Below are 24,534 nucleotides of genomic sequence, written 5' to 3' on the forward strand. Positions count from 1 at the left end.
AATGTCAATACCATCAGGCAGGGTCAACATGATGTGTGCAAGGGAAATCATTTGACTAAGTTGCTGGGAGTTACTGAAGGAAGAGACGAGCAAAATAGACAAAAGGGGAAAATCAGTGGACACGCTGCACTTAAATTTACAGAAAGTATTTGACAAGTGCTCATGAAATAGAAGACAGTAAAAGCTCCAGACCATAGGGCGATTCTCTCAAGAGAGAGAGAGCAAATGATGGATTGTTTAACCCGAGGGTCACTTAAGAAGAGTCCTCCATGGTAGCCTCAGTGGTATAAGAAGTGAACCCATATTGTTAACAGTGTGGATGCTGAAAGGATGTTACTTGTTGTGGAAGAAACTAGAACTAGGAGAATTTTTTTACACACACACACACACACACACACACGATTAAAAAAGGGAAAGTGTTAATTGTAGAGTTGAGACCACAATCCGAACAGCCTTTTTTAAAAAATTATGCATACATGGTATGTGGATGTCTCAGGCCAGGCTAGCGTTTATTGTCAAACCCAAATCTGGACACGTTGGTGGTGACTTGCCTTCTTGAACTGCTTCATTCTTTGCAGTGTAGGTAAACCTAGTGCTGTTAGAAAGGAGGTTAAGATTTTGACCCAGTGAAAGCGAAGAAACAGTGATTTACTTCAAAGTGAAGACTGTGTGCAGCTTGGACAGGAACCTTTAAGTAGTGATATTCCCATGCACCGACTATTCATTTATTAGATGGTAGTGGTAGTGCATTGGAAATGTTGTGGAATGAGGTTTGGCGAGTTTCTGCACAGTGTCAGTGAAGAAGTAGGTGAATGTTAAAGCTACTAGATGGAGTACCAATCAAACAGACTGCTTAGTCCAGAATGTTATTAAGCATCTTGTGTTGGTGTTGAAGGACCTTATTTTTGGACTGTGCACTAAAACATGGGAAAAGATACTATTTAAATTTTTAAAAAATGAAACTGTGAAAATATTGTAGTTTTAAAAGTTATTTGTGAACTCATTGACGTTTGCATATACAGGGCGATCGCTGTATCTGCAGAATCATTTTTCACAGTTTCCCATTTAAATGAATGGGTTCACTCCTATCTGCAGGTCTGGGCTTCCAAGGTAGATCTTGGAATGTATCCCCCACGGGTATGGCAGGACTACTGTACAGTGCTGCCTTGTTCAAGCAGTGAGGAGAGAATGGTATCTAGGTGTACACATTCAGGATATTTTTGACCAAAGGCAGTCTTTTAATTGGTTTTTCAACTAACTAGTTGTGTGGGTTAGGGAAATTCTACATAGCAACATCATTTGATAGGCACTTGCCCAAGAACCAAAATGCTATGTGTGGACTAAATGGGTTAAGTTATTTAAGGGTTAAAACTTTAGTCCTATTGTCAGTAATATGAAAGCACATATGTTGCTGTTATATCCAACATGCAGAACTCGGTAGGAGCAAAGAGAACAGATCTGTGGAATTGGAAATCATACATGTAGATCAATACGTTCATGAATCAGGTCCATCTCCCATGTTTTAGTTACCATCCAGTAGGTAGTCATATCTAGCCTATTTGTTTCACAAAATCAAAACTACACACAAGAAACGAAAAGAAGTATGAAAGTTAGAGAATGTCAGCTCAGAATGTATGAGGCAAGTGCCAAGTGTATTGTGCCAAACTGTATAGATTGTAAAATTAAGTAACTGTACAACACTAAGCATGATACCTGGCCTGTGCCTGAGAGTGGTGGAGTAGAAAGGGAAAAATACTAGGTTGGCTACACTGGACTAGGCCAAGGGCAAGCCAGGAGATGAACGACTTTAATCATATTGTCAGTAATAGTGAAGCAAATGGGTTTCACAGATGTATAAAAGAAAGATGACAAAATGAGACAACACAACAGTCAAGAAGCATTATCAGCAGAATACTAATCAGCCATCGGTAAAATACCATCGCCTCTACAACTGGAAAGACAGATAATGTAAGACACCGGGACAGAGGAACGCAAGAATTGTAATATGTATACTATAATGTTTTGTATAAAGATTGGAGGAGTCTGAGTTGGTTTTTACAGTGATAAGATTGATTCTGCTTACTTATGCATGAAATAAACCATTGTTAACTTGTTCCCTGGAGGTTTTTGAAAATCCTTTCACAGGATGTGAGGGAGGTCACTGGTTTGACCAGCATTTATTGCCCATCCATAATTGAGAGTTAAGAGTTAGCCACGTTTGTCACATGTAGGCCAGACCAGGCAGTGCTCTTCGCTAAGAGGATATTAGTGAACCAGATAGGTTTACTCCTACAACTGAATGGTTTCACGGTCACCATTGGGCTCCTAATTATTATGGAGTTTTACTGAATTCAAATTCATGGCAAGATCCGCAGCCAGGTTCCCAAATCATTCCCCAATCACTGGATTGACAGATTTATTTTATAAATACACAGTGTATGGGGATCTTTTCCACAATCAGGTAGACACCAATGTCTTAAGTACTACAGCTGATGTACTGTCACAGCCTAGAACCTTTGCTGTACCTGGTGCCTTCAGTTGTTTCTCCATTTTGTGTGCAGTGAATCCAGTAGGCTAAAGGCTGACACTTGTGACATCTCAAACTTGGCTGCCTCCTCAAGCCCTAAGCATAACGTTAATAAATGTCAGGTGGTAAACTGTAAATATATAGTTTCTTCAAATCCAAAGTAAGTAAGAGTCAGAGTCATAGAGATGTACAGCATATTTAGAAAGTGTGAAATGAATCCTCACATTTTCATGTTTATTGTTAACATGAAATTCAAAAATGTAAACAATCAGGAGGACAGTAATAGACTTCAGGATGACAAGCAAATGAAACTTAATATTAAGAAATGTGATTATATATCCTGTATTTTGGTAGAAAGAGCATAAATCTCTTTAAAATTGCATAATTTCATTGAAGAGAAGAGAGAGACTTACAATTACGTGCTCAGAGTTTTAAGGCAGTCAAGTTCAGAAGGATGGTTAAAATAAAGTATAAATATACCCTTGACATTATTAAGTAATATCATGCACAAAAACAAGATAGCAATACTAAATCTTTATAAGACACTACTTAGACCTTAATTGGAATGGCATTCAATCATGGGCACCACATTTTGAAAGAACGTCAAGGCCTTTATTTTAAAAAAGGTGTAGGGGAAAACCGTCGATCGAAGGTAAAAAGGACATCTGATTGAAGGATCTGCATCACAAAAGGCTTTGTTAAGTTTTCCTTAAATACTCAGAGTAGCAGAAGGGTTAGTAACAAGGGTACACTGATTTGAGTGCTTGGCAAAAGAACCAAATAGTGACAGGAAGAAGTAAAAAAAAATGAAAACAGATACTACATTCTAGAATCGAGAGTGTGGTGCTGGAAAAGCACAGCAGGTCAGGCATCATTCAAGGAGCAAGAGAATCAACGTTTTAGGCATAAGCCCTTTTGCAGCACCACAATCTCAACTCTGATCTCCAGGTCTGTCTCAGGAACTTTAAACATTCAAAGAATTTAGGATGCTTGTACTGATCAGGAGAAGAGTATCTCAATTTCTCATGAGGTATAGCTACATAACTCAAAATAAATATCAGTCTTAATTTATTATTTACTGTTACTTTACATATATCAACTATTGCATCAATATTCTGGGCAAGATTACTTTTGGCAAGGTTGTATTCATTACCCAGCTCGACAAAATCTTGTGGATAGAGAGGGTCAGAGTCAATAACATGGTGCGGGACTGGAATCCTGGTAGCAGATTCCAATCCTTGAAAAATGAGTCAAAGTGACAGCCTGACAACATCTACAATCATTTTCTGATCCCAATCCCTAAAAGGAACACAAGATTGAATTTGAGTTCAGAGATTTACATGGTGAAAACTGAACAGTTAATTCAGCACCATGTTATGATAGGCAAATATACATATTTTAAACATTCTCCCAGTTCAGCATGTAAGTTCAAATTTCATATTAAAACAAAATTTCAGACTTTGCACCACTAAGTATTTCACATTAGAAAAGTCTCCAGCATGTGCCACAGACAACAAATGATTCTGAGCTGTTGTAATTCTGGAGTTCATTGGCAAATGTGCTTATACAGCACCAGCATTGGATAAAGGCAGTATCTTCATAATTTAGCCATACATCATTGATTTACAAAAAGACCTTGAAACTGTTGCAGCTTTAACAATAAACATTTGAATTTCACTAATGGCACCTTCTCTTGGATAACAATGTAAATCAACCTTTATCTCCACTCTTTCATATGTGTGCGCCTTTAATTGCAAAATCCAAAGCAATTACAATTATAGACAAAGCTGGAGAAAGCTCATCTAAATGTTTACTAGTTCTGATTAGATCGAACACCCAATCCAGGTATAAATATGTTTTACAAAATTTATAAATACAAAAACAATAAATTAAGAAAGCAATGATTTTCAATTGATCTACTCAGGATTCAGTTCCTAAATCTGGTCAATTAGGCGCGGATATCTTGCTCTCTTCTGTTGACTGAAATTCTTCTTCTGCCTTTGGCCTTCTTTCTTGTACACTGAACTACGAAGAATCACTACTTATTGACTCATTCTAGCCACTAGTCCTATCGATGATCAGAGATATCCTGAACTCTAATCGGCTTACTACTTAGCCCACAGTTCATGGTGGATTTTGGATTGGCAAGGCAATGTCTGCCCAATTCCTGTTGGGTTTCTTAATGACATCACTTCCTGTCTCCTAATTCATTCTTTGACACGTCAATCGCTTAATAGGACAGTGTCTTTATAACAGCTCCTCGTTTACCAACTTCGGAAAGATCTTTCCCAGTGCCACCAGTCGGATACTTCGAGCAGATGCATGAAGTAAGAGTATCACCCCTAATGAATTAATGACATCCAAATGTCCTACCTTATGTTTAATGAATGTTGTCCAAAACCTAGCAATCTTAATTTAAAAGAATGAAATGAAACTCCACAATAACTGTTGATACCCAAAATAAATTAAATCCTAAAATAATCATATAAAGACTAATATACATAAATCTGCTACAAACTCCAAGTTGACTCAACTAAAATCTGTCTCAGTGCAAAATGTCTTTTGCCCCAAAGCATTTTCAGTTTACTTTAGCTTGAGTCATAAAAACCACCAAAAAACCATATACACCATCTCCTTTTAATTGGCCTGAGCCATATGGCTTTCCTTGTAACAATTTTTTTAAAAATTAACTCAAACTGAACAAAATAAAATTTAAATTTCTAATTTGTTTAATCAAGTGAAAGTGATTATTGAAAAATAAAATCAATCCCATAGAGATCCTTTCTTCAATTGTTTAAATTATTGTAGTTTTGTTTCAAAAATATGCCTTTCTTTTCTCATTAATGCCACTGTGTTTTGAACACTATTGACTCAATAGAGTAGGAAGAGGAGGTGGGAAGGGTAGTGAGAAAGTGCCATGAGACTGCTTCATCATTCTATCAGACCTAACTGTGCATTAACTCCATTTACCCAGGCTTGGCTGATGCACTTATCCACAGTTTTGAAAAGGAGTTCATAATCACGATGTGAACAGAGGTTGACATTGTTCGTTATCTTGAAATTAGAACAAAGCAATTTGTCCCCCTTTTCTGGATTCTTCAAAGTAAATAACAAGCCTATAGTTGCCTAACTGAATCGCTATCATTTAAACACTATTGGTGTTCACTGACCACCATTTAACCACAAAATTGGAATAAAAATAGTCAAGTACTTACCAACACAAAGAATATTAAAGCAAAACCCCTGGGAGGTAGATTTATTAACTAGTTGATCTGGTAAACTGTCAAATCCAACATGCCCTGACAAGGAAAGTGGGCGGACATTTTCACCCTGCAATAAAAACAATAGTACATACAATAGCTGGTCAACCTTTAAAATACATTCTTATAGGTTCTAACCATTTTCCTAACTTTCAAAAAGAATGGAATCACAATTTGTATAAGTATCTATCACCAGAAATAATTCATTCACAGCTTAATTATTCCTGAACATTGTTATAAAAAGAAACATCAAAACCTTTATATGTATTTAATTTTTTAAAACATCCTTACTTTGAAAAAGGCATTCAGTTTCTTTCACGAAGGAATATTGTTAGTATCTTGAATTTTCAATTCTTCTCCAGAGAAATCAACAGTCCTAACTGAGGGTCAATTAATTGGAAATCTATTCTACATATTCACTACCCTAAGGGGTGGGTTAGAGTTGAAAATTGCAGCTTCAAAATTTGCAGAAAGTATGACTGTTGTATGGTGTCTGGTCCTATAGTAATTGTATAAATTAGAAAACATTCACAAGTCAACACCACAGAAGGACATCATTTCTCCTGCAAAACTTGTTTATCCCACCTTACATGCACCAAGTACTCAAAAACAGCCAGCCTAAGACGACAGCAACATAACAGGAAGTGTTTTAAACCATTCTCCATGACCTAAGCTGCAATTAAGGTTCTTTTCAGCATCTTGTGTAACATTACATATATTTTCCACCTTCACCCTAAAATACATGTTCAGAAACCTGCCTATGAACTCATTCATACTTAATATTAGAACTATATTTGCAATCTTCTAGCATGCTGCTTTTATCGATTCACGGGTTTCAAGTATTTAATTTGTTGCTTTTTTTTAAAAAAAGCATTATTTAGGAGTATACAGAAACACGTAATTAGAAGGAAAAACTACTACAAATCTGCTTCTAGGTCCACTTGAATGATTTCAAAAAGAAATTGATGGGTATTTCAGCAAAATGAAAGGTTACAGAAATAGAGCAGGTGAATGGGACTGTCCGAATTATTCTACAGAGAGTTGGCATAGACCTTTATGTAAAAAAAAAAGCCTAATATGGTATAATAACCCCAGCTTAGAGCTTATGGTGGTTAGCACTGCTGCCTCACGGTGCCAGGGACCTGGGTTCAATTCCCGCCTCGGGCAACTATATATGGAGTTTGCACATTCTCCCAGTGTCTACATGGGCTTCCTCCCACAGTCCAAAGATATGCAGGTTAGGTGAATTGGCCATGCTACATTGCCCATAGTGTTAGGTGCAGGGGTAAATGAAGGGGAATGGGTCTGGGTGGGCTGTTCTTCGGAGGGTCGGTGTGGACTTCTTGGGCCGAAGGGCCTGTTTCCACAATGTAGGGAATCTAATAAAACAAACAAACTAGTTGTTAACTAATGCCCCCTCGGGTAGTGAGATAGATTGATCAATTACAAAAACAATGTAGAATTCTCTGTTTATTGAGTCATAGAGATGTACAGGACGAAAACAGACCCTTCGGTCCAAACTGTCCATGCTGGTCAGATATCCCAACCCAATGTAGTCCCACCTGCCAGTACCGGCCCATATCCCTCCAAACCCTTCCTATTCATATACCCATCCAGAAGCATATGTCGGGTACCTAATCTTTGGAGGACACCAATTTAGTTCAATGGATGGTACTCTTGCCTGAAATTGTAAACAGAACGTGAGTTCCCAAACTAATCTTGCATTATTATGCAGTGCTAAGGGGCTCTTTTCGAACCTTGGAGGTGTCATCTTTTGGAGACCTTTTAAACCAAAATTCCTGACTGCTTGGACTGAAACAGGTTCTCTTGACACCATCAACCTCTTGTAAAATCATTCAACATAAATGTATTGATTTTCAAATCAATTATATCATATGCACTCAGCCAAAATAATCAATTTGAAATGCAGATTTCAAATAAAAGGAATGGATGATCATGTAGACAATGTACATTCTTTACTACACATGCTCACAGACTGACAAAGCAGTATATAAAAAAAAAAGTTGGAAGCACTTTTCATTTTTCTAACAAAGTCATAGAGTATGGAAATAGACTTTTAAACCAACTTGTGCATGCCAACCAGTTTTCCCAAACTAAACTAGTCCCACTTGCCTGTACACCTTTCCTATTCATATACCTGCCCAAATGAGTTTTCAATGTTGTAATTGCGCCTGCATCTACCACTTGCTCCAGCAGTTCATTCCACACATCTTCTGGGTGAAAAAGTTGCCTCTCAGGTCCATTATAAATCTTTCTCCTCTCACCTTAAAAATGTGAGCCCTAGTTTTGAAATCACCCACCTGAGGAAAAAATCTTAGGCTACTAACTTACCTATGTCCCTCCTGATTGCATAAACCTCTAAAAAAGGTCACCCCCAACCTCCTATGCTCCAGTGACAAATATCCCAGCCTTTCTTTATAATTCAAAGCCTCCAGTCCTGGCAACATCCTGGTTTGAACCATCTCCAATTTAATAATAATCTTTGCTATATTACTCCAATGTACTATACAACCTTAGCATGATGTCCCAAATCCTATACTCAAAGGTCTAAGCAACAATGGCAAGCATGCTTAACAGCTTCTCAACCATTGTACCTGTGATGCAACTTTCAAAGAACTAGGTACCTGAACCATTAAGTCTCTGTTTGGCAACATTACCTATGGCCCTACCACTAACTGTTAAGTCCTGCCTTGTTTGTTTTACCAAAACACAATATCTTGCAAACATCCAAACTAAACTCCATCTACTACTCCTAACCCCATTGGCTCCATAGATCAAGATCCATTTGTAATCTTAGAGCATCTTCACTGTCAACTATACCACCAGTTTTGGTATCATCCACAAACTTAATAACCATGCCTCGTAAATTATCATCCAAATAGTTTACATAAATTGCAAATAAAAAAAAAGTGAACCCAGCACCTTAGAACTGCTATTCACTGGCCTCTAGTCTGAAAATCAATTCTCCACCTACCATTACCCTGTATCTTCAAGTCAAGCCAATTTTGTATCCAATTGACTAGCTCTCTCTGAATCCGATGTGATTTAACTTTACGAATCAATCTAAGTGGAACCTTGGCAAAGGCTTTACGAAAGTCACAAACAAACAATGTATATCTCTTTGTCCTCAATCTTCTTAGTTCTGACCTTAAAAAAAACTCAATCAAGTTTGAGATACACAATTTCCTACGAACAAACCCATGCTGACTTTCCCTAATCAACCCTTGCCTCTCCAAATACATGTAAATCCTATCTCTCAGATTCCCTACTGAGATTGTGTATAGGGTATGAGCAGTTAGGGAAGAGTTAAGTTCCGAGTTTTGTGAAACAAGAGGTTCAGCTGAACATTACTCAGATCAGATAAAACTTGCAGTTAACAATGGGATGCTAGAAGAAAGGGTAATGGGTTAACAAGGTAGCAGAGTATTCATTACGTAGAGCCATTTAACAATATTGGAAGCATTCAGTATGCAAGGTCAATTTAACAAGCTGAAAAGTATTCATTATGTGAAGCCAGTTAAGGTTAAGAACATTCATTGTGTAACAGCAGATGGCTTAATTTTTACTATTGACAATCACGGATTGTAATGGTCACCCAATCAATATGCCTGTCGCTTTATCTGGAAGCTTCTCCCTGAAAAATTACTATTTAATTCATCAAGAAACTGCTATTCCAGAGAAGACCGAGAACTCATGTCTCTGTGCACACGGACGATCGTTCTCTCCCTCCAGGGCCTGGAATAAAGATGAAGGAGGTAAAGCCATACTGTGTCTCTAAGCATTTTGCTTTGAATGATATGGAGATAGGGAAATGTAGTTGGCAGGATCTAAATGAATAGATACAATCGTACGGTGTCAGCAATCACCCAGAACTTAATATCTCAAGATGGATGGGCCCACAAGGTAAAACTTTAAACTTTGGTCTTTTGATATTTCTGTGTGTCGGAGACTGTTCCCTCGCTCGATTGCTCTCTATTTTACTCCTCAAACGGTAATTAGTTCAGTTGAGAGACTGTTTGTCAGCGCGCTTGTGAAACTGAGGTCCAAGTCCTCTATGCTGTATTTTGGGGATGGGGGGTTAATTTGGGTTCGGGTCCCCTATGTTTAAATTGAGGTTTGAGTCCTCAACGCTGTATTGGAGTTACAGTCCCCTGGGTGAGTTAAACTGAGGTTCGAGTCCTCCGTGCTGTATTGAGGTTTGGGTTCTGTGTTCAAATGGGATTAGAGTCCCTATGAGGAGTAAAGTGAGAAAGGGGTTAAAGTCCCCTAAGGGTGACATTTGAGGCACTGAGAGTCTTTGTTTTGGGGGAAAGAGTGTGGCTTGGAATGCATGTGGTCCGCTGCGAGGGCTGTTTCTTTTTATAAGTGTAATTTCAGTGAGAGGATGCAAAAAAAAGAGAAATGTTGAAATTAAGATTGTACTGATACTTGGGTTGAAAAAGGAAAGTTTCAAATGTAAATTATGCCATACTGAGAGCGTTTGATGTTTAAAAATTTTGGTTTGTTAAAATACTGGTTTAGAAAATCTTTTAAGTAATGTTTTGCCTTGTTTGAATCAGGATCTCAATTCATTGTGTTTTGTGCACTATGTAATAGGGCAGATTTTGATTCTACATTGAAATTGTACAACATTATGCCCTTTTTAAAATTATCAAACTTGTAACCTTAAATCAAATTGATCGACTGTCTTGAGCCCCCCCGATTTGTTTGAAATTGTACAATGCCTGCTTAAAAAGAACAGTTGGGTCAGTGGTCATGCTTTAGCCAGATGAGAGTATTGTATTAAAGTGTCTTTTTTGCTGTGTTTTTATGCAGACTGTTCACAAGAAGAAGAGCGCATTTTGAATTTGCTGTTTTGTTAAGATTTGAGAGAACATTAGAACTGGAGGCTGAGCTGTTTCAGTTCTGTTAATTATGGTTAAGACATCATTGGCCCCCTTCATATTGCAAATTCAAAGAATGTAGATCTCTACCAAAGTTGTTACTGTAACTGATTGTTTTATTTAGAAAGTTTCATTTGGAGAACATATTTTAAAATATTCTGCACTTATTTCCAAAAAATATTTGAGATTTAAATCTGAACTGAAAATGCCTCTTCAATTGCTAAAGCACAGGAAACATTTGGTTGTTTTCTTGCTGTTCCAGACTTTTGAAATACCTTTCTTGACAGCTAAGTATCAGTTTGTTAAAGGAAAATAATATTTGAAAAACCTGAATGGGGTCTCCCGAGGGTTTGATTTTAGGACCATTGATTGTTGTTTATAATTGACTGAATTGTTTAGGCAGTACAAATTCAATGTTTATGGATTGTATAAACGGTGATAATGTCATAAATAATGAACAGAGTAAGAGACTTCAAGAATTCAAAGAATATTGAAATAGGCAGATACAATTTAGTGTAATTAAATGGGAGAGTGTCTTCATACTGATAACTACCTTGGCAAGGAAGGAATGAGAGAGAAAATGCAAAGATACCTTCAGCAGCAACATCTCCCCTCAAGTTTCTCCTTTCACAGTAAAGCACATGTTCGGACTACCGCCCACCCCTTCACAACCTGATCCAACCAGCTTCCCAGTCACAAGCACAAAAATGAAGAAACCATCAATAATGATGTGGAGGTCAGTACACTTGTTACCAGTGGCCTTCTTATGAACATTAAACCACATGAGCTTTACCTGGTCTTTTGATCATTTAAGGGATATGAATCAAGCTAACATCATAACAGCCAGTTGGCTTTGTTATATTTGACAGCAAAGCATGAGCAGAAACAGCAAAGGCTGCTGCATTCACCCAGACTGCAGCTGCTGCAGTGCATGCTCAGATGTACTGGTATCTTCCATCTGAAGCATATCTGGAAGAATGGAAGTCTCGTCAGAGTCATAGAGATATACAGCATCGAAACAGATACTTTGCTCCAACCCGTCCACGGCTTTGTGAAGTATTTAACTGCCCTTATCCAAGAATTCAGATTTCTCAGAGGAGTGATGCAAGGGCAGACAGAATTTTTTGTTTTCAGATTGGACTTCACTGAAGGAGATTTTGGAGAACTGGCTAGTTTCCATTCAACTTGGAGGGGATGGAGTGGTCACAAAGGACTGTGGATTTAAGAACTTTACTGGTGAACCTTTTCCCACATAGAATTTGAAGAATCCTCCTATTGACTGCAACTAGTAATTTTTGTTGTTATAATTATTGTATGCTGTGTCAATAACTTGCTTAAACACTGGCTGTCAGTCTTATGACAGCTGGTAGTGCCATCTAGGTGGTTATCATGAAATGATAAAAGGAGGGAATGAGAACGTATATAGGGCATGAGCAGTTAGAGGAAGAGTTAAGTTCTGAGTTTTGTGAAACAAGAGGTTCAGCTGAACATGACTCAGGTCAGATAAGAACTTATAGTTCCACCAACACCCTTAAGCTGTTCAGGGAGAGGTGGATACCACAGGGAGCGGAGTGTATTATTTCCCCTTCCCACTCTATTGTGATTTAATCCCTGCCCTCCCCTTCACTGCTTGATCACACAGCATTGCCCTTTGATGTGAAGAGCACTGTTTGTCACTGGCCACTTGGGTGTTTCTTTTCTTCCTGGTGGTGGAAATTGGCTAAAGATTTGTACACCTTGTGTATTTCACTGTGTCACACACCTGCACACACACATGGATGCGGGGGAAAAAGAGAAAAACAAAGATCTTGCAGTTAACAATGGGGTGCTCTAGGCAAGGGTAATGGGTTAACAAGGTGGAAAAGCAATCATTACGTAGAGCCATTTAACATTAGAAGCATTCAATATATAAAGGTCAGTTTAACAAGGTGAAAAGTATTCATTATGTGAAGCCAGTTAAGGTTAAGACCATTCATTGTGTAACAGCAGATGGCTTAATCTTTACTATCGACACTCGCTGATTGTAACTGTCACCCAATCAATATGTATGTTGCCTTATCTGGATGCTCCTCCCTGTAAAATGACTATATAATTCATCAAGAAACTGCTATTCCAGAGAAGAGCAAGAACTCACCTCTCTGTGCATACGGACGATCGTTCTTTCTCCCTCCAGGGCCCGGAACAAAGATGGAGGTAAAGCCATACTGTGTCTCCGAGTGTTTTGATTCGACTGATATGGGGAGAGGGAAATGGGACAACACCACCAATGTAACCACCACTGATGTCAGACTTGCAGGTCTATAGTTGTCAGACTTCTCCTGATATGCCTTTCTTAAAGGCATAACATTTAATCCTCCAACAGATCACCCGAGGCTGTAGACGATATAAGGGGCCCCACAATTTCTTCCCTAACTTCCTACAATGCCCGGGTATACACTTGATCAGGTCCTGGAGATTTATCCATCTTTATGTTTTCTAAGGCCTCCAGCAATTCCTCTTCTGTAACGTATACTGCTTTCAAGACTCAATAGTTATTTCCCAGAGCTCCTTTGCCTCAGTTTCTTTCCTCCACTGTAAAAAAAACTGATGCAAAATATTTGTTTAGTATCTCTTCCATCTCTTGTGGTTCCTTGTTAATCTTTAAAAGGGGTCATTTTCTCTCACTAGTTACTCTCTTGTTCTTAAACATGTTTCTGGAATCTCTTTGGATTATCCTTAATGCTATCTGCCAAGGTTCTCTCGTAATACCTTTTTGCCTCTCCTGACCTGCCGCTTAAGAATGCCCCAACACTCAAATTCACTTGATCTCTCCAGCCATTTATTCCTTAAATTTCTCTTTCACTATTGGAAGGCCTATAGTATAATCCCATCAAAGCGATCATCCTGTTAATTCTGAGTTCCACCCATATAGCTTCAAACAAAATTTCTGAGGATCGTACAAAGCACAGCCGTAATGTTTTCCTTAATCAAAGACACCACCCCCACCCCCCACTTCTCTTGCCTTCCTTTCTATCCTTCCTAGATCATCTAAACCCCACAGCAATGAGCTGCAAGTCCTGTCCCTCCCTCCGCCATGTTTCTGTAATTGCTATGATGTGAAGGTGTGGGTTCATTCGCTGAGCTGGTGTGTTTTTCTTCAAACATTTTGTTGTATCGCTAGGGGATATCATCAGTACATCTTTGATAAGGTATTGATGCTCTGTCCTGCCTGGTATTTATGTATCTCTGTTTGTTGGTACTTCCAGTTCTTTACCTGAGTGATTTATATACAAAGTCTAGTTCAACGTGTCTATTGATTGAGTTCCAATTGGAGTGCTAGATTTCAATGATTGTTTCATTGGCGTTAGGATAGTCACATCATTCCAGTTGATGTTATGTCCTTCGTTATCTGTGTGGTTGGAAATTAGAGTGTACTGCTCATGTCTGGCAGTGGCAAGCTGATGTTCATGCACTCATATGGTCAGTTTTATTCCTGCTTGTCTTATGTAGTGATTTTCCCAGTCTTTGCAGAGTATCTTGTGAATAACATTTGCCATGTTGGATGTGGGTGCCAGGTCTTTAACTTCTGTGGAGAGCTGGTTGATGGTGTTTACTGGTTTGTGGGCCACTAAGTTTCGCTGGGGTCTGAGTAGAAGGGTGGTTATCTCTGGTATGTCCGCTATCATGTCTGGTCTTGTAGTGTTTTCTTCTTTGGTTCAATCCCATAAGTACCACAGGATAGTGCTCTTGGTGTACCCATTCATTTAAATCCTTTGAATAGGTGTTCATGTTCTGCCTTCTGGAATTCTGGGTTGCTGCAGTGTATCGTTGCCCATTTAAATGTCCAATGCTGTTCCATTATGGATGCTGGGGTGGTTGCTGTTATAGTTCAGTATCTAGTCCCCTGATATCACCCCTGTAAATCTTTTCTACACCCTCTCCAATTTAAGAATATCCTTCCTATCGCAGGCAATCAAAACCATACACAGGATTGTACCTTCCCCTGTCTCCGCAATTGAAGAAAATCATAAGAATTAACATATGCACATCTCTCCACACTACCAGGTGCTGGAGAGTCAGAAATGTGTGGCACTGAAAAAGCCCAGCAGGTCTGGCGACATCGGAGGAGAAGGAGAGTCAACGTTTCGGGCATAAGCCCTGAAATGTCGACCCTCCTACTCCTCGGATGCTGCCTGACCTGTTGCGCTTTTCCAGCACCACCCTTTTCAACATATGCACATCTATGCTTCATTAAAACTGCACTGCTGTTTGTCCAAATAAAGCAAGGGTTATCAAGAGGGCAAACTCATTTGTGAAGCCTGCATCCATCAAATCATCATCAGTACCAAACACCAGTATGCTTATGAGCTAGAACCCAACTTCTATGTTTTCAATTATTTGTTAGAGTCCAAAAAATAAGCACTAGGCCACAGATAATTGTAAATGGCTACCAAGTCTCTTAAAGTCAGTCATAAATTGTTTTATTATTCTTTAACTATTCAAATGGCACCAGCGTCATTGTGACAGTAGAAGCTATTCAATGCATTTTACCGCATTTTTCACTATCAAATACAGAGGACAATAAAATCATTCATTCATACATACAATACAGAGACAGGCCCACATCTTGTCTATGTGATTAGGTTTTCCAAACTGAACTAGTCTTTTTTGTCTATAGAGTCATTCAGCACAAAATCAATTGAAGGGGGTCTAAACAGCTCTGCCTGAACAGAGAGTTGAACTCTCAATCCTCAGATTAAAAGCCTGATGCTCGACCAACTGATCTGTCAGAGCTCATTTAAAAAAAAAAGTGCCTTTCAAGTCAGAAAAAAATTAGAAGTACACTCCACAGGGAGTAAAGCTGGATCCTATTAGGAGACAGAAAGAGGTTTTATAGAAGATTCCAAAGAACTACACAAAAAAAATTCATTTGCTGTTTGCACAACTTGCTACACATACATTAGTCAACACATTGGTCTACGAATACCACCATCTGCAAGCTCCCTTCCAAGCTACACACCATCCTACCTTGGAGGTCGAATAAGCTGGGGCTGTTTTCCCTGGAGCGTCGGAGGCTGAGGGGTGATCTTATAGAGGTTTATAAAATCATGAAGGGTATGGATGGGACAAATAGATAAAGTCATTTGCCTGGGGTGGGGAAGTCCAGAACTAGATGGCACAGGTTTAGGGTGAGAAGGGCAAGATACAAAAAGAAACCTAAGGGGCAATGTTTTCACACAGAGGGTGGTGCATGTATGGAATGAGCTGCCACAGGAAGTGGTGGAGGCTAGTACAATTGTAACATTTAAAAGGTGTCCAGATGGGGATATGAATAGGAGAATAGGAAGGGTTTGGAGACATCTGGGCCACATGCTGGCAAGTAGATTAGGTTGGGATATCTGGTCACCATGGACGAGTTGGAGGGTCTGTTTCCATGCTTTACATCTATATGACTCTATATTGCTGCTCTTTCAAGCCCTGGGTGAAAGTCTAGAAACTCCCTTCTTAACAGCACTGTTGATGTACCTGCTCCACAATGCATCTTGAATTCCTGTAGCCAATGTTCCAAGTTGGTGGGTCATTCTCAGGAGCAATTAGAAAATGGTAATACTGGTTTTGACAATAACTCCCATACCATTAATGAATGAAAATCCATTAGAATATTGAACATAGAACAGTACAGAACAGAAACAGGCCCTTTGATCTACCATATTGCCGTTTTAAAATAATTCCATCTGCCTGTACATGTTCCATATCCCTCTATTAACTGCAAGATCATGTGTCTAAAAAAAACTTTTAAATTACCAGCATTCTCCTACATAAAATGTATATCTTACAAGAACATCTTTTTAAGGTATTCACACCTTAAAGGACAAACATATTCATTATCTGAAGTGCCTGATAGGGTTCCAGTGACTACTAAGATCAAATTGCATACAAGGTTCTGCAAATAGGGCAAGATATCACAAAGTTTTGGAGAAATGCTGGCTCCAGTTTCCTAGTAAGTTTGCGACTATTTGCATTTTCTTTTGAAGAAGGCTGTATAAAGTTCAATTTTGTTGCACCAGGTGCAGCGAGCCTGTGCAATCTTCTCTCAGAATTCAAAGTTGATACCAAGACTGAAAAGTGATATGACTGCGCTTTAGCACTTCGCTTAAGTGACAGAGTGTACCCTATACTCAATCTGTCCACAAAAGATTTGCTTTGATGAGTGTCAAGCATTCAGGCTACACGACCAACCCAACTCAATTGTGACTGTCTCAATACAGCAAGGAAGACAGCTTGACACCTGAATGTCAGGTATTTTGTCTAGCCACCTGATCTTCAGATTCTTCCAGAGAAAACTTAAACAAAAGTGGTTGCGATTCTTAACTAGTAAATCTTTTGCATCATGAAAAGTGGATAATATTATTGCTTTATAGACTTTCAGTTTCAGAGGCAGTCTTACTCCTCTTCGTGAAGCTTGAAATCTACCAAATACTATGTATTTGCTTTGTTGCAATACAGGCAACTCAATAGTGTGTGCTGCTCATATAAGTGACAGTATCCACTATTGATAATGTTTTGATTCAAGCTGATTGGGATCTGAATTTTCCAGAGTTGAAAAATGTGGTGCTGGAAAAACACAGCAGGTCAGACAGCATCCGAGGAGCAGGAGAATCAACGTTTCAGACATAAGCCCTTCTTAATCTATCTGAATTTTCCAGTATGAGAGTAAAACCTGGCATGACAGAATAAGTTTTCATTTTCTTTTTGTTTATCATGGAGGTTAGCCATTAAGTAGGTTCACAAGAAGCTACCAATTTGCTTTTAACATAAAACATCAGCTATATTATGTTAGACGACTATTTTACCAATCTCATTACAAACAGCAGAAAGAAAAATTTGGTCTTATTAATGCAATATCTTTACAGACACAAACTTCAGCGAAGCATAAACCTTATCTCACAAAGGTCATGCTCAGTTGGCAGTTGTAATCTATTTCCTTTCGACATAGTGCTATGCATTCATTATATTCTACTTTCTTCAGTTAATATCTCTCTTCCCCACTAAGAACCTCAAAATAAACTACTAACTCAGCTCGTTATTACTTAGCATGCTAAACTCATGTGTTCAATGGCCTTGTATGATGCCTTCCTCTCAATATTCTTGCAACATCCTATTATTGGAACTTTCCCAGTCCTGAATCCTTGCAGACTGCTAATAATAGTAATTGTTTCTGGACCCTTGTCACCCCTCTTGTGGTTCTAAAACTCAAGTCAGCACAGAACACAGCAATTATCACCTCAGGCAGCTTAGTTGAAATCACAGGATTTCTTGCAAACGCTAATTTGAATTCAACTATTTTGTGACCTGTAAAACAAAGTCAGATCTTCACAGAATTGAAAAAAAAGACCATTGAGTGTAAGAGTTGGGATGTCATATTGAGGTTCTACAGGAATTTGTTGAGACCATTTTGTTTACAGTTCTGGTCACCCTGCTATAGGAAGGATCTTATTAAACCAGAAAAGATTCAAAAAAATTTAGATTAGATTAGATTCTGTATAGTGTGGAAACAGGCCCTCCAGCCCAACAAGCCCACACCAACTCTCCGAACAGTAATCCACCCAGACCCATTTCCTAATGCACCTAACACAATGGGCAATTTCGCGTGGCCAATTCACCTGACCTGCACATCTTTGGACTGTGGGAGGAAACACGCAAACTCCACGCAGACAGTCATCCTAGGCTGGAATCGAACCGAGGACTCTGGTGCTGTGAGGGAGCAGTGCTAACTACTGAGCCACCTGTACCATAATGTTCTCAAGTCTGGAGGGTTTGAGTTATAAAGAGAGTTTTCTCACTATAGAGTAGGATGATCTTATAAAAAGCTTTATAAAATCATGACAGGCATAGATAGGGAAAAGACTTTTGCTACTCACCTTAAGATGGGGGGAATTTCAAACCTAGGGGACATATTTTTTAAGGTGAAAGGAGAAAGACTTAAATTGGACCGGTCGGGCAACTTCTTCCACAAGGAGAGGTTCATGTGTGGAATGAATTGCCAGAGGAAGTGGTAGATGCAAGAATGCTGCAACATTTCAAAGACATAAGTCGAAGAATGTGGTGCTGGAAAAGCACAGCCTGTCAGGCAATATCCAAGGAGCAGGAGAGTTGATGTTTTGGTCAGAAGCCCTTCATCAGGAATGAGCACTGTTGACTAGCTGTGCTTTTCCAGCACTACACTCTTCGACTCGATCTCCAGCATCTGCAGTCCTCCTATTTTCATGCAGCAAGTGGTTCGAGTCTGTAACACATGGACAGCACATGTTACAGACTTATTGGAAGTGTTGAAAAGAGAATTGGATTTTTATCTGAAAAGAAAGAATATGCAGAGCTATAGTGACTTTCTCCTATTTTAAAAGGCATGTACATGAATACAAAAGGTTTAAGAGGGATACGGACCAAACTCAAGCACATGAGAGTAGTTTAGTTTAGGAAACTTGGTTGGCATGAACGATTTGGACTGAAGGGTTTGTTTCAATACTTCATGACTCTATATCTAAAACACAATGTTTCTTGCACTTTAGAACTCAAGCTCTCAGATAACAATACTACGTACTATGACATCTATAGCTTCTGGGAATAGACTGAAACCTTGGCCACAAGATAGGGCTGTTCTGGCATAGTACTTGGCTTGATCAAGGCCCTAGCATGTGCATGGATCAGACAAGAAGTCCATGCTACAGGATATCTTCTGTTCCTATGTGGCTACTGCTTCAGAACTGGAGTAGGCCATTTGGCCAGAACCTCGAGCCTGTTCCATCACTTCTTGAGAATAGGCTTACTGTGGCCTAAACTCATATACCTGCCTTCAGCCCATAGCTAGCGCGATCATTGACACCTTTAACCATATTCGAGGAGAATGCGAGGGCTGCAGATCAGAGCTGAAAATGTGTTGCTGGAAAAGCACAGAAGGTCAGGCAGCATCCAAGGAGGAGAATCGACGTTTTGGGCATGAGCCCTTCTTCAGGAATGAGGGCCTCATTCTTGAAGAAGGGCTCATTCCCGAAACATCGATTCTCCTGCTCCTTGGATGCTGCCTGACCTGCTGCGCTTTTCCAGCAACACATTTTCACCTTTAACCATATTGTGAACAATAAATAATTTAAGATTAAAAAAATTGATGTGCACATGAGCAACTGTCCATACTGTGGGTCTGGACATTAGTTAGCGACACTCAAATTCCGACCAAATGCCGATACAAACATGTCAAAACGGGGGATAAGTGGAGTTGTGAAGCAAACCACGTTGACTGAAAAGAAATACACAACGTTACTTTCCATTAACAGGTTCGATCCAGTAATATGATGACAACGAACCCGTAACATTCTGCTAAAAGACCCATCAACCGACTAACTTGAAGATTGGAGACGAAGCCTCACCCCATTCCCCCACAGAGCCACATTCCACTGGAATATCAGCACCGCCTCAGCCAGGAATTGACGGAAACATTCCGATCATTATCAGGAAGCATGAACATTGGTTGGTTAATGACTGATTGGTTTCCGCCACCCATCCCACAAAAGTAACTTAATTTCACTACTCACATGGAAAAGGAATCTCGTGTAAAATTGCATAGGAAATCTAAACAAGTGCAGATTCAATGAAAAGTATCTCCTCCCTCGCTCCATTTCACTGGAAGGACATTTCCCAGAGCTTTACAGCATGACATTCCTCTCCCTGTGGAATGCCCTGTGCCGGGACGCCGATCGCAAACTCTTTTTACAAAATTCGTCCGCTGGGTTTTGAACAACAGGGGCGACCTTAGCAGCATCTTCGACAACTAACTCATTACCATCACCGAGAACCGACTCAGAAACGAAAACCAAAGAAAAAGGTTAAACATCCCCGACACAACTATTTTTTTTAAAACTCACCCGGATTGGTGACAACTCCCAGTCAAGGACCTGGGTAGAACTAACTTGTTTCGTTAATCCTACGACGAAAGCGAACGAGCGACATCATGAACAAAAATGAAAACTTGGAAGAGAATGTGCTCACCATTTGGCGGACGATGTCTGCCGAAGCCATCACGGGGCTGGAGCCGGTCGGAGCGGCCGGCGGTGACGATAATGCCCGGGGGGGTGGGGGTCGGAGAGGAGCGGATGACGGTTTGAGACTCGAGCGATCGAAGGTAACGGTTGGAACCGGGAAGTCGGGGAGAGGAACGGGTGGGGATTGGGAATGGAGGCGGCTGATGGTGACAGTTCGAACCGGGCGCGGTTGGATCGGCTCGCGCTGACGGTTAGGACTGGAACGCGGATGCTCCGTTTCAATCAGGGCACAATACAGGACCCTACCAAACACATTAGGGAATGGAGCGCACACACGTGTGTGCAATAAGTTAATTGCAACCCGAAAAAACACACAGCTATGATCCATTCTGGTTTAGTTATATATATTCTATTTAAAAGTCACACTAGAAACTGTCCACTTATTTAATATTATGCCTTGGCATTTGTTCTCTTCCTTAAGTCCCCTATTATGCCGTAGCCCGATGGTTGGTGCTTGATTGACAGCTCGATGGTGTGGGACCGGAAGTAATTGGTTGCTATGGGATAATGGGGTGGGAGAGTGTTTGCTTCTGACCACAAGGAAACTCAGCAGCAGCTTGGAAATAGGCTCGTTAGTGAGAGAAAAAAGAGGCGGATACAGTGATGCCGCTCAAAGGTTGTGCCGGTCGGTTGAAAAAACGCTGCTAATACAAAATAATTTCGTAATGGCAGCGGAATTGAGCGTGAACGCCGTGGGGCAGTTTCTTTCGGACAGAGGAGGGAAAGTGCCGAGTGCCGTGCTGCTGGAACATTTCACAGTTTTTCTGAACAACCCCAAGACGAGGGCGGACGCTCGAGGGCTGTTCAAAGAGTTCGTGAACAAAGTGGGGCTGGTGGTCCAAGAAGATGGGGTGAAATACGTGTGTTTGAAGAAGAAGTACCGACATCAGATTCACTGGTCCGAGGTGTCTGCGGATGGTAAGGAGCATGGCTGGAAAGACAGTGATGGTGCTGCCGGCGGTGTGGAAAAACGGGACAGACAATCTGAAAGAATCGGCAACAGTTCGTCTACAGAAGGGAGAAAACAAAGCCTAGATGGAGGAGCTTTGACAGATCCGCCTACATCGGTACTTTCCGCGCCAGTCGTTGATGGTGGGTGTTTGGACAACTCGTATGATGAGGGATGCAATGAAAGCCAACAGACTGTGCTGTTGGACCAGTGCAGTGCTGAAGAAGACGGGCGAGTTGCAAGGCACTCCCATGTAAATGGGGCAAACGAACAAGTTGCTTCGTCAAATGGAACTCCAACAGTATCAAATATGACCACAGAAATGGAGAATCAAGTCCAAACCGAGCATAATCAAGCAACGAAATTGGTGACTGAATCCAGACAATTAGTTACTGATTTGGGCGAAACATGTCTACATCAAGACACCAGTAAGACTGTTAAGAAAACGAAAAATGGTGGCGATCTACACGCCAATTTATTCAATTCGGGCGATGATAGAAAAAGCACTCTAACCTGGAATTTTCCTGAAAGTACCGCAAAGCAGGCGCCAGAATCCGAAAAAATAGAAAACATTGACTCCACAGAACGTGATATTAAGTCAAAGAATGAAAGTAAAATGTTAATTACACCTTATTGCAACTTTTCACCTGCTGAAGTCAAGATAAGCCCAGACGTTAATGTCCGAAGACCTTCCCGAAAGCGTTTACAACGAAGCCTGGCAGTTAGTCGATCAAGCAGCCTTTTTGATGATGGAAACACAATTGAGGTCTCGACCAATGCATCCAGTTCAGCCAGTGAAAGCTTGTTATGTACACCCAGGTCGAGTAGGAAAAATTTTAGGGAACTAATGATTAGCAGCTCACCCCAGCTAAGACATAGTGTTGCTTACAATAACTCTGCTTCCTTTCTAAATCTTAAACAAGGAGATCTGGGATCTGATAGAAACGAAAGTGACTCCTCTTTGACTTCAAAACTGAGTGATGAAGATACAGGGTCAGTAGCACTTGATCCCTTGGAACATGAATGGATGTTGCATGCCTCGGAAGGAAGATGGGATAGCCTCAAAACATTACTGACAACTGATCCCAGTCTGATCACTTGGAAAGATTTTGTCACTGGGTTTACATGTCTTCATTGGGCAGCAAAACATGGTAAACCGGAATTACTGGCAATGCTAGTCAATTATGCAGCTAAACATGACATTCCAATCAATATTAATATTCGGTCTAGTGGTGGTTACACCCCTCTGCATTTGGCTGCTATGCATGGGCACACGGAAGTAGTGAAACTGTTGTCTGGTGCCTATGACGCTGATGTTGATATTAGAGATTATAGTGGTAAGAAGGCATGGCAATACCTCAGCCAAGATACTTCTGAGGAGTTGAGGAGTCTTATCGGTGCATCTAGAAACTTGGACTCTGAAAGCATGTTACAGAATGAAAGTGGACGTTGGAGACTGTCAAAGGTTCTTCCTTCCAATCTGACCCACAAAGTGTCCAGTGCTCTTGAAGAAGAAGCTTATACAGATGGCTCAATCACAAAACCAGTCAGCCGGAAAACCTCGATTAACAAGATGAAATTCAATCGAATAAGATTTAAAACACAAGTCATTCAGTCTACACCTTCCCTGCAAGGAACAGGTGATCATAAAGACCCAAAAAATGCATTGAAACTCAGACCAAAGTCGACTATTTTTGGATAAAACCATCATTAGAGTTTATAGGATTCCTGAGATGAGCCAAATGTAGTATAAACAGTTTATTTTGACTACACTTAATAAAATTATTAAATCAATATTGCCAACTTGAACATTTTCACTCTCAGTAAAGGAAATATTTGGTGCATATTTGTTAGGTGCCTTCTAATGAATTATGCTAATTATCTGTATCTATGTCCTACTCTAAGTATCCTTTTAGTTCCAAATTGCACTTTTCCACTAGAGTTGGCACTTATACTTGACAGAAACAGTCTTCTATTTTAATTCATTGCTGTAGAATTTCGAAATACAATACATTCACTAGATAACTGGAGAACATTGAGATAGGACAAAAACCCTGTAGACTGTTGTTGTATAAAATTGTTGTCATAGTTATGTAATACTGATGGAATACCAAGTAAAATATTGAGAGACCTGATGCATTCCATTTCGCGTTCATGGTGACGTTATAATGCCTCCAAATGTTAATCTAATAGTTCAATTGCAAGTAATTTCAGTGAGTTTTAAAACGTAGAAGCATTTCGTTTCTGAAAGTCAGCCTTGACTTCACCAAATAGTTACCACAAATTTTATGTAAGTTATGTAATTTTATGTTATGTAAGTTATAACCAAATGTGCTGCTCTTAATTATGATCGGTTATGCTTGACAAGATAGCTAGAATGAAAAAGGTTATAATGGGGGCATTCATTCTCTAAGTAACACATGAATATTACGAAATAGCGTTTGTAAACTTAAAAGATGCTAATTAACTAAACATACCTGTAATAGAATTTTTCATCCTTCTCTAAAGAAGAAAATTTATTATGTCCGAACCTTATTTGTGTCCTCCCACCCCTCCCCACAAGCGCGCGCACGCGCGCGCACACACACACACACACACAGGAGGACAATATAAAATTACGAGTTATGTTATTATAAATTATAGGAATGAATTTGGTTTCAGGTATCTGTTGGAAGAGGTGAAATAGGAAAGTTAGTGCACTGAGAAACCATATTCAGGCTGGTCCTTTTAAGTTTTTGCTGTCAGATTCCAGATAAGTCCTTTTGTTTTACAATATTTGCAAAATATACTGCCAATAAATGGTTGAACTTTTAATTAC

The 24,534-nt window shown here is 39.8% G+C and overlaps 2 protein-coding genes across 4 annotated transcripts in view; one reads left to right on the forward strand and one right to left on the reverse strand.

The window, feature by feature from the left end:
- The window catches only part of septin10 (septin 10), a 79,469-nt gene extending 58,484 nt beyond the window's left edge, over nt 1–20,985 (reverse strand). The window contains exons 1-2 of one of the 3 annotated variants that reach the window (XM_060826042.1): nt 20,715–20,985; nt 5,743–5,857 (exon numbers count right to left, since the gene is read on the reverse strand). In XM_060826042.1, the coding sequence (XP_060682025.1) occupies nt 5,743–5,857; nt 20,715–20,744 (145 nt within the window). In that variant the 5' untranslated portion in view covers nt 20,745–20,985. Of the gene's footprint in view, nt 1–5,742; nt 5,858–12,825; nt 12,853–20,032; nt 20,057–20,714 lie in introns of those variants that run through there. The other 2 variants (XM_060826044.1, XM_060826043.1) reach the window with 2 other exon arrangements.
- A 193-nt stretch (nt 20,986–21,178) lies between these two features.
- sowahca (sosondowah ankyrin repeat domain family Ca) lies at nt 21,179–23,986 on the forward strand. Its single transcript, XM_060826041.1, has one exon. The coding sequence runs from the start codon at nt 21,433–21,435 to the stop codon at nt 23,416–23,418; it is 1,986 nt and encodes a 661-aa protein (XP_060682024.1). The 5' UTR covers nt 21,179–21,432; the 3' UTR covers nt 23,419–23,986.
- Nucleotides 23,987–24,534: the final 548 nt, after the last annotated feature.

The sequence above is a fragment of the Hemiscyllium ocellatum genome, chromosome 6 (genome assembly GCF_020745735.1).
Source record: "Hemiscyllium ocellatum isolate sHemOce1 chromosome 6, sHemOce1.pat.X.cur, whole genome shotgun sequence".
NCBI lineage: Eukaryota > Metazoa > Chordata > Chondrichthyes > Orectolobiformes > Hemiscylliidae > Hemiscyllium > Hemiscyllium ocellatum.

What these genes read in the sequence shown, in the direction of transcription:
- sowahca (XM_060826041.1), top strand. Translation starts at nt 21,433, where the DNA reads ATGGCAGCGGAATTGAGCGTGAACGCCGTGGGGCAGTTTCTTTCGGAC.